Genomic DNA, 14,392 nt, shown 5'->3' on the forward strand with positions numbered 1-14,392 from the left:
TAAACACAAAAACATATATGAAATAATTTGTTTTGCTTTTGTTGTCTGTGCAATCAGTAAATCATTCGAATTAGGGCATAATGCCTAAAATTGTTTTCGGAGGCACTTAATTATTTTCAATACTACTATTCTGAAGTAAAATAAATGCTCAAACTTTTCCAATAATGGCACAAGTGTGAAGTATTTAACTTTTATTACTGAAGAAAATTACGAATTTGTTTGCTCCTCTTTTTAATAGATAAAACTTATCATTCATCGGAGATGTATCATATCCATTTTATCACTAAATGTATCTTATCTATAAAACAAGCGACTATACAGTTTTCTCGAAAGGAACTATACAGTGTCAGTTTCAAAATAATGCAAGTGACTATACAGTTTCAACTCATAATCCGGCAATTTCATATTACGATTGTGAAAAAGATATTGTCCTCATTAATATATATCTATATTTTTAATATTGTCAAATAAGTTTATAAACCTGTGATCGTACTTGAAGCAATGCAAATTAGACCGACTATCTTTAATTACGAGAAATATCAGGCGGGTGACTCAATTCTGCGGTGATGAACAGCAGTTCAACTCAACTTGTATGTACAAAATACTAAGTTGTACGTACAAGATACTATCTTGTACGTACAAGATAATATAAGTTGTACGTACAAGATAGTAACTTGTACGTACAAGATAGTAACTTGTACGTACAAGATACTATCTTGTACGTACAAGATACTAAGTTGTACGTACAAGATACTATGTTGTACGTACAAGATACTATCTTGTACGTACAAGATACTATCTTGTACGTACAAGATACTATCTTGTACGTACAAGATGCTAAGTTGTACGTACAAGATACTAACTTGTACGTACAAGATACTAAGTTGTACGTACAAGATACTATCTTGTACGTACAAGATACTAAGTTGTACGTACAAGATACTATCTTGTACGTACAAGATACTAACTTGTACGTACAAGATACTAACTTGTACGTACAAGATAAATTAAATTATATAGTGGCCCTAATACGCCGCCGTATCTACGCGTGTATCCTTACCATATTGTTTTAAATTTCATAAACCACATGTTTGGGTCGGAACCATCAATGGATACTTTGAACCATTAACTGTATGATATCGATGCTGTTCCGATTCTCCATTTATCACAATATACAACATTATACATTGTAAACAATAGTAGATCCCGAATGTCCGCACTCAGTTATCGTTGATCGGCATAATGTCATTTACTGCAACTCTATTTCATATAGTTCGTTAATATTTGAATATTTTATGTATATAGGTAGTAATGCTAATTATTGTTAGTCATAATTGTTGATACTCGATATATATTCAAAATCGTCGTATCATGTATCGTAAGATCGTCAGAGCGATTGTCTTTATAAATAACCAATGCTAAAGTGATTAACAACGAGATGAAGTCTGATGTTAAAATATTAATTATTCATAATATATTCTCCTGAAGTTAGTGTAAAAAGACATTATATCCCCATTTTCAAAATTACTTAAGCTGTAGTAGTTATCAAAAATCGTCATTTGGAACAAAAAGATTGTAACAAAATGGGTTGATATTTAGTATGTAACACTAAGTTTAAAAGTACATTTGATATTGTACACATGGGAAAGCAAAACAAACAATAGATTGATAGGTATAGATATGTGATAGTCAGAAGCAGCAGTGTTGGCTTGCACGGTATCACGAAGTCTGTCATTTTGGGAGATGATATCCAAGATGAGCATGGCGGAACCTGACTTGCAGTTTATCAAAGCGGTCAGCGGTATGGCCAATGTGATAACGCAGCAAAGCGTAAGGTTTAGGTTAGATGGGGATTAGAGATTTTAGGGTGTGATTTTAACAACAATTAACAATAACTCACATAAATCTTCAATTATGTGGAACGATTCGGAAGAGAATGCCATCATAACAAAACAATATCGACCTATTTTGACGCCGTAGAGAAAATGTCCATGGGCTTCGCATTGTAACACGTGATTTTAGAGTTGCGTATGGCATTCAATTATCTTAATCAATTATCCAATACCCCGGGAGCTTATTGTTACATGTATAAATCATATACAAATGTGTATGAGAGATTCGGGTAGATGCTGACCGCTGCAGTATCTAGTCACCAACTTACAGTCTACTATTGTGTGTTTGTTCTGCAGCAAGGAATGATGATCATACTAAAGACGAACGACAATATCAATAATTATTTATAACATTTAAAATAATTATAAGCCTTTTGGAGTTATAGAGGCAACATTTAATTAAGGAAGTATTGTTTGATGTTTACTGGTGTTTAAACTGCATATTTTGTACAGATATTTTAAATGACGTGCGTTTTTAATTTCATTTATACAATATTTGTTAAATATTTTATTTGCTGATATATAATTTGATATTTACATTTCATTCATACATACAATAGGCCCAATCGGATGCGCATTCACACTACTTGCGGAGGTCAGTGTTCCGGTGTGTGTATTCTTGCGCGGTAACCACTGCGTTTACGCAAGGGTAAACGATTACTCAGTTGCTATGGTTATATAGCAAAGAGAAAACGGAAATGTAAATATTATCTTATATTTCATTATTAAATCCAGAACGTGCTTTAGACTGATTGTTCATCGTATTATCTTGGGAAATATATATTTCTGGACATGGTGGTGATAGAGGCATTAAAAGGATTTCTCGGCTACACCACCATACATGGATGTGGTCGGCTAGGAGATTCCAAGTATGTTATACAGAGGTTTTTCTGGTGTTTTGCAACTTTGGGCAGCATCGCAATGACAAGTTACCAGATATCCAGGCTCTACCAGCAGTATCGTGCGTAAGTAATATACCATATATGCGGTTATATCTGTGGGTCATCATTTTCACGAAATAAATATAAAATATGTCAATGCATTTTTAACGGTTTTGATTTTCGCGAGCTGGATTTCAGGGTGTTTTTGAATTATTCACTTTTTCAATGTTTCGCAGATGAAATCTTTGCGATTATGGCGAATTTATAAAAATAAGCCTTTATATGCTATTCCGTCTTTGCATATTACAGAGCTGGCTCCCTGGTGGGTTTGTGGGCGTGATTCGCGTCATTTTCTCCGAAAAGTATGACGTTACGCATGCAAGTACAGGACTTTACAATCCGTAGGGCCAGATACATTGTAACTCTAATGTGCAAACTCTTTCCTCTTTGTATTTCGTTTTAGACAAAGTATTGCACGTGAGGCTTCTAAAATAATAACATGAATATGTAAAACATGTAATAAAAAAATTGCGTTCATTGATACCATTCAATTGAATTGCATGTTAAGTTTGTGAAGGCTATAAATTAAGTGATAAGTTTCATGTCTATATTTCCTGGCTCTGTTAAAACTCAATTATATATATGTAATGCGTTTGATTTTATGGAAAACATACAGTCGTGTACAACGAGGCTCCTCATCATTCCGTATATAAAGTCGTGTTCAACTAGGCTCTTCATATATAAAGTCGTGTTCAGACAGGCTCTTCATATATAAAGTCGTGTTCAACAAGGCTCTTCATATATGTAGTCGTGTTCAACCAGGCTCTTACTGACTAGGCATGCAAGGCCAGACAGAAAATGCACAGTATCAAACGTCTTGTTGAACGATTGGCTTGAATAGTTGAACGTCCTACTAGCAGCAAAGATCGTGTAGGAAAGTACATTGTAACAGGTTTATCGGTGAAGAAAAGTATGAAACATGGAATTAAACAACTATATATGTGTCGTAACGTGGAGACCATTTTGGCATGCTTTTTTCTCTTCGGTAATATATTGAAAACAATAAGCTTTGATGATTTGACCTATGAAAATGATTTAAATAGACACATATGTACAATGTCTTATAAACACTAGGTACGATATAGAAATGATACAAAGTAAAATTAATGTCTTATGCCTTAGGTATGTTTGGATAGAAACACAAATGCATAATTACTTTACATGCAATTACTACGAACACTGTAAAATGTGAAATGAAGTTGTAAACCACAACTTTGCTTCATGGTCTGACCGTAAGTACTCAATTCACTGCGCTATAAATGTAAATTTAATGACTTTTGTTAAAATTAAAATATTTTTTAACTCTTATTTGTACTTGTAAAATTAAAACCTATTTTTTGTAAGTATTGTAATTCTCAAAATATTGATACATTTTGATGGCGAAAACAAAATTAAAAGGTGCTCTTGATTGGTAAGTATGACAATTATGGCACATTTATGACGAGCTGGATAATGTGCGACACTTAAGTGCCATTGTGGCTGATTTGTAATGTATAAGGGACAGTTTATAGATTTTCATAAACTAAATACAGTGTGGATAGAACGTGCATACAAAACAAGTAATAACTTAATGGATAGTTTTGGTCACGTAATGGACAGTTAATGACCAGAGCCAAAGCAGTGGATTAAATCGAAAGACCAAACACAAAAATAAAATCAACAATTTAATGTGAAGGAACACCATATTTGTATTTATCACAACCTCAGTATAATCCATATTCTTATACACAGAATCCCTTCAGAATTTAAATGTTAGACATATATTCTTGGTTGTAATATTAAGCTTCTTGCTGTTGGTTTTAATACAATATCACTGATTGTTTTTTCGGATTCTAGAAGTCTTGGAACTTTGTGACAGGAGGCTGATGTTTCAGTTTTGTGTCAATGTAATATGTCACTCGGTTATCATTTGCTTCTCACATGTGCGAGATTATAGATTTCCATTAACTACATACAGTGTGGATAGAACGTGCATACAAAATTGATATTGATACCATGTCTTTAAGGACAACAGTGGGACCCACTTAATTGGAAATCGGTTTTATCGAAATACGGCTTGATTTGAAATTAATTAGAATCCCTGTTCAATCATATATATTGTCTTTCTTATTTATATTGAATTTTGGATAAAGCGAAGATATGTTTTTCCATTCATCGAGGACTTCATTGTACCTTGGTTCCATTGTATAACGCACGATATTGCTACTTAAGTGCCCCTCTGTCTGATATACAATGTATAATGGACATTGTTCATAATCAAATAATTATAAACTGTATACTATGGATAGTGCGTGGTTAAAACACCGATATCAGTGATTAAAAACTATATAATATAATTTGTATAAAGTAATTATCATCTGAACTGTTGTATGTATGATGCTTAAACCAAATTATTAATATTTAAGTGATGAACGGATACAAATACTTATGGCCGGGAAAAAAAGAAAAAAGACCAACTACGTGACTAGAAATAGAGGTTTCCGAACGCGTGACTGCCTTTTATCTTGTTTATCAAACTCGAGTTAGTTAATTTCGAAATTTTAAAGACACGAGCTTTAGTGAGAGTTTAGTTAAGCATTATCAAAAACAGTAACGCGTTGGGGAACTTATTTATCTTTAACTCTATATTTACATTATCACATACCACTCCATAATGTCTTTCCGCCCTAAAAAGTGCTTAGAGATCCTAGATCGAGGGCCCACTTTTATGAAAATGCCTAAGCCTTAATGAATTCCTAACTTAAAATTCTCCATGGGAAAGCATTATAGATTTTAAGGAAGGCTCCATAACTTCAGGGATTTTCCTTAACATCCGTAATGCGTTCCTATGGAATATTCTAAGTTATAGAATTCCTTAAAGTTAAAGATGCTCCACCGCTGACGAATAGTTTTTTTTCACTATCAAAAACATGTGCAAACGATTTAGTATTTTTCTTCAGTTACAAAAGTTACTTACTCTATACCATTACCACCATTGAAAAGTTTGAGCTTCTAATTTTACTTTAAGTATATGAAGAAATAATTAATTGCATCCCGAAAGAATTCCGTGTCAGTATACCCTATATTGAATGAAATACTGATTGCGCATGCACCAAAGGCAAATTAGATTATTTTATTATAGTTTTTGTATTAATTAGACACATATATTTACGATTGAACACCAATTATTGTTCAAACAATGAATGTCATTTATGCTCTGTCGGCGGTGGAGCATCTTTAAGGAATGTTCATGAAACTGAGCCCTGGTATTCAATACAATAAACAATTGATATTTCCAACGTGACCATGCGTAGTTATACCAATGTCGCCTGGTTTAGATGATCAGCATTGTACCATGAACGTGTTCGATGATTTAGTCTTTTGTTGTCTTAACATATGTGTTTATTGATTTTTCTTAATTAGCCATTAGGTAAATACAGTTTCTGTTCCATCGATAATGAATGTTTCATATCCATATATTCACAAAAATATTTTCATATCGTCTTTTATATACAGATCAACATTCGTTATAATCATGTAAACGTCGCCATGTAGCGACTAACTTAATTACCTTCTGTAACAACTATCGCAGGTATGCATTTTAACTAAACCAGCTCTCGTCTGTGTAATTTAGGATGTTGTGGTTTGTTCTGATATTATTTCTACGCATAAGTGAAAATCCCTGCCTATTGAATAGATTTAACTCACTGAAGCATAACGTGAAAAGTACTGCAAAAATTTATGTTGTGATATTTAGCTTATTAATAAGAAATTATTTTGTTGTCAATAATGTTATGACTATTTACAGGAAACACCTGACAACGTCCCTGGAGGTAGACTCCGGAAACATCACCTTTCCTAACTTCCGTTTCTGCAGTTTAAACCCTGCTCCATACTCGGCCGTGAAAAACCGAACCCAATTAATGGCTATTCTGTATGCAACACAACAACACTTTGGGCTAAATCTGTCGGAATTCGACAGCTCCGGAGATATCACGGATGTACGTAACGTTGATTGTTTAACTTAAAAAACCGACTTCTAAATCCATAATGGTGCTATTGATTTGATAAGTCAGAAATAATGCTACGTGAAAATATATCTTGTTTGCTAGGTAGTCAGGTATTTTATGTCATTTTGATCGTGTTGAAATGTATATTTTCAGCTATCAGATGAAGTGAAAAAAATGTCATACGAATTCAATATTGGTAAGTAAATAAGTGGTTCCCATTTGTCCTTCGGTTAAGTGCCAGTCCTTTGAGTATTGTTCTTGGTACTGCCTCTTGTCAAGACACAGATGAAGTAAGACGACTGGCTCGGATGCTATCAGTATAAAGTAACCAGGTGGGTTATGCTTATTTGAAGTATTCCGCGACAGGATGCAAAGGGATATCTACCACAGTCTTCAAAAAAAAAAAAAAAAAAAAAAAAAAAAACATACCACGCACGTTATACTTAACACAACACATAAATGGGAGGCCGCCATTAAAAGACTCTGGTTGATAGTAGGACGTAAATATAAGACTCCAAACACACTTATATACAATGCACCACATTCACGGCGGTCGTTCTTCACATAACATTGATTAATAGACATTTCGATCAATTAATCGGAAGTGATTTTGAACCCTTACGGGAGATTGCATAGAGAATACATGGTTAGTATCTTGTAATACCAGGTTTATTTTGGTGAAAGACTTAGGAAAGCCGAGATGACGAGGCTTTGCCGAGTCATCTCGACTTTCCGTGTCGAGCACCAAAATAAAAATTGTATTGTAAGATACTAACCGTGTATTCTGTTTATCCTGCAACCATTATGCCATTCAAAACGAAAGCAAATTGACAGTTATTTACTTGGATTCGTTCGAAGCGAGACGCTTCTTTGATGCGGAGGTAAAGATTCATTCACTAAACCGAATGAGACTGTACTACTTTTTACCGCCGTGGGGAATGGATAAGCGCAATCAAAACCCGTATCCGTTATTCTATGCATTTAGATATATCACTGAAACAAAATGAAAATACTCCAAAAACAATAAATACCCATCAAAGAATTACTCTACAATAAACACCTTTGCCATGAGTCAAGAAAAAAAACCCAACCCAACACCGCCATACGAGATTTTCGATATCGTAAAAATGACGTAATTCCGGTGAATGTGACGTCACGCTTTAGTGGGACTGAACGACGTTTTGTTCACCGGAAGATTCAAGTTCTGGGTCAAGCTAGAAAAAAAAATACGTGATCGTATTGACGGATAAAGCATTTCGTATTGACGGATAAAGCACAAGTTTATCCGGCAGTAGTTATCGGTCAGTTGACACTTGCCGGATAAATTCTTAAAAGCAATTACATAGAACTTTATTTAGTCATTACATAAATCGATATGCCACGAATATACCGCAGTCTCCCAAAAATGCACCTCGCAATTTACAAACAAACAAAAATTATACAAAATTAGCATTAAGAAAGGGGACAACATTTTTCTTTTCTTTCTAAGGTGATCTAACAGATGCCAGGATTTTGTTCGGACAGGAGCTCCCATTCGCTTTGCAATACGATATTCAGGAAGACCCTCTTATACACAATATTAATGACGTCCTACTAGAGTGTGTATTCCAGGGACAGGACTGCAATAACAGAGGGTATTTATATTTTATAATCTAATCATGGAATCATAGTATGTAGCATTCCCTATTTTAGCTATTATAAACAGCTCAGATAATTTAAAAACACCAACTTTTCATTGTAAGTTTGGCAGGCTGATGTACATTTATTTTTGATCAGATTGCAAGTTAGAAATTGTAATCTAAAATGCAAATTTACCCTTTTCGTTTGTCTTTTGTATTAAAAACATAATACTTCCAAGCCACTAAAATAATAAGTTCTATTGCTGTAATACTTAAAGTGAATAGTCGAGCAAAGGAAGGCTAAAGTCAGTAACACAAGGGTTAATATGTCCAGTATAATATTAAATAGAAAAACAAAAGTTCCTGTAAAAATCGCTCTATATGCAAAGAATCTAATTTATATCATACTTTAGTAATCCAAAAACGTCCTCCAGATGGCTATGTGTGTGTTGACGTTTCCAAGCAGTCTCTCTTTATAAGAGTTCGGCAAATGTTTTTAGAAATCTGCTTAATTTACACGGGACTTGATACTTATTTAAATGGACAAAACTTGAAACGTAAGAAGAGTTTGACCGTCGTTTTGATATGTTAGGACTGCTTCTCTTGCCGGACTATTAACTTCAAGTATTATTCAGGGTCGTATACAACATATCTCAAATTGCTTCATGGTTTACCTTTATATGGGGCTAAATAATTTTGTTTTGTACGTAAAGCTCTTACTTTATGAATTACTTTATCGATATAAAAAATGACAGTGTAACGCATTTAAGGCGAACTCACGTACTTAAAGTGGCGATTAAAAAATTCAATTCACTGAGTTGGACTAAGCTGAATTAGCAGAAATTGATCCTAGGGAGAAAAAATAGTTAGCATTAAAATAGTTAGCATTATTTTTATGTTATTTCAAGTGGCCATTAAATCATTCACTGAGTTGGACTAAGCTGAATTAACAGAAATTGATCCTAGGGAGAAAAAAATAGTTAGCATTATTTTTATGTCATCTCCACCATTAATGCAGGCTATTTAAGATATTATAATTAAATTTCTGGTTTTTTAGCATGTCAATTGTAACCACTCTAGACACGTTATACGGCTCATGTTTCGATTTTCGATTTGGTAATGCCTCAGTCTACACAGCCGGACCAGAGGAAGGTAAGATGTACTATACTGCACAGATAACTCATACCCACTTATGATAAACCTTTCTTATTTTATAATTGTCATTAATTCCACAATACGTAACTATGGACATAATGTAAGCTGTGCGAATATTCAAACTATATCTTTTTGATATATACATATACATGTACATGCATATATGAATTGAAAACTCGCGGGACAGTGTGTGATAACATCTTATATAAATATATCAAATGTGTCGCGAATTCACAAAGGACTTTTTTGCTTAATCAATTAGTGCTTAGTGATTTATTTGTTAAATCGTAAATATCGAAAATATTCTTATACAGTTAGTACTGTATGTTAGTTGTGTATAACTGAAAATAACATTTCCATGGTAACCATTCTAAATATGAATGAATAAAATCAGTTTGAAAAATTCATATTTTTTCTCAATATTTTCTTTACAGATGCTACATCGCTGACGAATGGTATTTGTTCCCTAATTTATGAATATTTTGGATATTTATTATGACAACTAGAATTTTTATAGTAGCAACTACCGTAGTTTTCGTTTTATATAGGGCTGGAATTGATGATATATCTGAACCATGCAGAATTCATACCATTTATTGCGGAAGCGATTGGCATAAATACAAGGATCTATGACAGCGACAGTACTATCCTTGGAGAGAGCACCGACGGCGTCAAATTGTCTGCAGGATTCGATATTCACATTAGCCTGTCACTGGTAACGGAAATAAAACAAATAAATTTCAAAATTTACCTAAAAGTTTAGATTAATAATCAAATTATCTGGAATTCATGGACCAATACAGTAATACCGTAGCAAAAATAGTTATCATAAAGTTTTATCCTATTTACTTTAATTTTATTAGTCTAAAAGACTTAAATTATGAGTAGGTTAGTGTTATCTGCACATATGTAGAACGCAACATTGCGATAAGACTGAAATGCTAAATTTACAAAATCGTCTCAATATTTGAACCTGAAACCCCTTGCACCCGTTCACCCGCCATACAATCATTACATGAAAACGTTTTAAGTTATATGTGCCGTATTTTTCATAGTAACGAATCAAGAAGAGCGTTTAATATGTTATTCCACTCCAAAAGTAACCAGCATTTTGAGAATTACAATACTTTCAATGTATAGGTTTTTTATTTTACAAGTACAAAAGAGAGCTGAAAATGATTTTTGGCAATACTGCCAAAAATCATTATATTAACGTCTTCAGTGTAGTGAAATGAGTACATACGGTTAGACCATGAAGCCATATTGTTGTCCACAATTTCATTGCACATTTTTACAGTTTTATAAGTAATTGTAAAGTGATATCTGAAGGTATGTTTCCTTCTAAACGTGTATAAGGCATAAAAAAACAAGAATTTCACAGTGCATAACCAATGTGTTCCAACTAACGTTTGTAAGGCATTATATAGGTTTGTCTGTACATTTGAATAATTTTCACAGCTCTATTCACTAAAACTTATGGTTTTAAATAGATAATTGAAGAAAAAATAACATGTCCAAATTCTCGGTCAGTTACGGCACATATAACTTTAAGATTTTTTTACATTGTCATACGGCTCTTTCATACGTAGATATGAATGATAGGAATATTCCACTCGAGGGTCATAATGTAGCATCTTTTATAGTAAAACCTGGCTAGTTTCTGCAATTAAAACAAATAGTATTTTGTAGATGGCGGTGTATTGCATGGATAGCCTCAGGCGACCCGAGTGTACTGCATGAACCAGTATATCACCTGTAGATATGAGAGAAACATATTTTTACCTTTACACAAATAAAAATAATTTTGACCATATGCCGTGATGTGAACATTAAAAACTACTATCCATGCTTTATCTGCAGACCGAATACAACAGACAACAAGGAAAGGATAACGAGAGATGTGATAGTTCACAGCTGTATCCAAGTCTATTGGTTTGTTATTCCTATACAGAGTTCGCATATTAAACTAGGCTTTCCAAATTATTTCTTTATAATTCAACTTTGCTGGTGACGAGGTTTCCATTAGCTAAATATTACTTTATCAGCCCATAAAGGCAAAATTAGCGTAGCCGTTTGTAACGTCGCTACGGATTAATTAGATTAATGCGTAATGGTTTCATAGACAACATATTCATCAAGTGAATTTTAAAATTGAACGGATGCAAATTGAATTATAAGGATTACTTTTCGAGTGTTATGTTGGTATAGTGTAACGTAATCGATGATAAGTAAGCAATTGTGCAAATATCTATCTAAATCAAGTGCATAGATAATGTAGCTGTTAAACTTAACTGGAATTAACCTGATTTTACTAAATTTCTTCTCATATCATTTCTAGATGTAAGTGCTTATACTAATTGGGTTGAGTAATGTTAAGTGCTGTACGGGTATTTTACCCATGTATGCATTTTAACTGGATCACTGAATCAAAATACATATCGTCTAAAGTCCTCTATCTCTTTCCAGGCATGTTACGAGGACTGCTTGACTGAACTGATTGCAAGCCAGTGTATATGTGATGCAGGCTTCAGGGACTGCAGGCCGGCCGAAAGTATATGTGATATGTCCTTATTTTACTAATGTCTTGTCTTGCTAAGGCTACATAAACGCCATGTTAAGGGGCAATGACTGATATTTGAAGTAATAACATATCTAGATTTATAAATATTTAGTTTGCCCACTATGGTAAGGTTGTTTCCTATTCTTTTCAAATAGGTAATTGTTTGGAGGCCTTTCTACATCATTTGTCTTTACATTCAATGTTCTGGTCACCATTACGCAATGCAATTATTTTATTATAAGATTTCTTTCCAATGTACATTGTCTGGAAGATCCATCAGTATTGCAACAACACATTGATGGTTGTCCAAGGCCCGACACCAATCCTCAACAAGTTGCAGCAGAGTTGACTGGCACCCAAAACTAGTCTAGAACCCTGCCATATAAGGGTTGCAATATGTGATGAAAATGTCACTAAGTTTACTATGCATAATTTTCTGAAATATCATTATGGAAAGTGTAGGTAAGATCCTAACAGGGCTGGTGTCTTCTTTTATTACATGTATTACACTCTTTATGTAGCTGCCAGATGTAAGAGGAATTTGCGGAAATCGATTCATTCAAGATGTCCTCATTGTAAACAGCCGTGCAAGTAAGTTTAATACGACCTAGTGTTGTGGTTATTTTATAAGAATTGGATAATCTATCATTGATGAGTCCCGAAGGCAACCCGTACTGTCGCCTAATCAACCTTACTAAGAACGCACACACAAATGTAAATATAGCCCTAATTTCTGTGGGTCTTATATGTAGAGAATACATGGTAAGTGTCTTACAATACAAGGTTGTTTGGTGCGAGACTAAGGAAATTTGAGATGACGAGGCTTTGCAACCATTATAACATTAAAAACGGAAGAAAGTTTTCAGTCATATACATGTACTTGATTTCGGTCGAATGACGTTTCATTCGCCGTAAGTTTAAAGTTCGGGGTCAAGTTAGAAACTGTTCCGTCAGATGTGGAACAAATTCACGAGATCTCATTGGCGGATGAAGTATTTCGTATTGACGGATAAAGTGCAAGTTTATACGGCAGTAGTTATCCGGCAGTATGTGCGGCAGTTGCAGGAAAAATATTCATAACTTCGTACTTGGTATTGATACGCTATCAAAACAAAACGTCCTGTCTGTCGTCATGGTTACATAACCGATGGGCCGTCTGATCAAATCATTCCGGGTATACTGTTTAACGGTTCAATATCGCGATTGTTTTTCGGTTTCATTTTAATGGGGTCGACATCGACCAAAAATTTATTTAAACGAGGACGTAGTGAACCTACCGAAATTAAAAAGCCATAATTGCTTTATCATTTCTTGTTTTTTTTTTAAATCTTGATATGAGTGTGAATGTACAAATGTGTTGATGCATACTTTTACACCATTACGCCCGTAGCTCCATGTTCAGGACGCAGTCACTGAAATGAACAGAATGCCCAGTGCTTGATTAAATAAAACAAATAAAAAATCATATGTATAGGACGGATAGGGTAACTGGCATACATAGTCGTAATTTCAGAAAAGACATCCAAATTTTAACTTTTTTTAAAACAATTTTCCCGTGCGGATGAACTTAGTGTCAATTAACAGGACTCCTAAACATTTATATGGTAATTACTACACCAAGTCTAGGATGCATTTATTGTCTAATCATGAAAATCACTGAGCTTCTGTTGCAAACTATAAATACTTTGCCTCAAAATTAATAAAACGAAACGAAGACCAAACGATTGAACTTCAGTTATTCAATCTCCTTAACATAGTGACATAGCTACATAGTGTATCTTTAGGGTGGTGATATGTTTTGTTTTATAATCTAGGGACGATTACAAAGTCTAAATATAAAAACAATGTTTTTAAAGTCAATTGAGTTTTATTGACATTTTGTAAACGGTACATGTTTTAGATTTATTTTTATATTTTACCAGTGAGATATATGAACAGCGGATTACAATGACCCGCTGGCCGTCACGGTCAACTGCACCGCTGATCCACAAAATGCTTAATGATACCAACAGGACGGTCACATCACTGAGGTACAAGGAAATTATCAAAATACGTGATTTATGCCATTTGGATTTAGAATATGAATAATATATATTTTTAATCGAAGTGCAATTGTGTTTTGCTTAATTGTTTAATCCACTAGTAACAGAATTTGCTAATCTTAATTTTTGACAGGGAACTCTTTCTCCATGAGGTTTGATGAATAAAGCTGTTTAAATCATTCAAATGGCTTCAG

General features: G+C 33.8%; 2 protein-coding genes across 2 annotated transcripts in view; both read left to right on the forward strand.

Moving 5' to 3' along the window:
* The window catches only part of LOC138331801 (degenerin mec-10-like), a 30,450-nt gene that overhangs the window by 13,117 nt on the left and 2,941 nt on the right, over positions 1–14,392 (forward strand). The window lies entirely within an intron of this gene.
* Positions 2,155–12,941, forward strand: LOC138331799 (acid-sensing ion channel 1C-like). The gene is made up of 9 exons (XM_069279578.1): positions 2,155–2,857; positions 6,621–6,813; positions 6,976–7,018; positions 8,312–8,456; positions 9,499–9,593; positions 10,145–10,311; positions 11,457–11,528; positions 12,063–12,147; positions 12,678–12,941. Exons 1-9 carry the CDS (start codon positions 2,685–2,687, stop codon positions 12,749–12,751), a joined length of 1,047 nt encoding a protein of 348 aa, XP_069135679.1. The 5' UTR covers positions 2,155–2,684; the 3' UTR covers positions 12,752–12,941.

The sequence above is a fragment of the Argopecten irradians genome, chromosome 9 (genome assembly GCF_041381155.1).
Source record: "Argopecten irradians isolate NY chromosome 9, Ai_NY, whole genome shotgun sequence".
In the NCBI taxonomy this organism is placed as follows: Eukaryota; Metazoa; Mollusca; class Bivalvia; order Pectinida; family Pectinidae; genus Argopecten; species Argopecten irradians.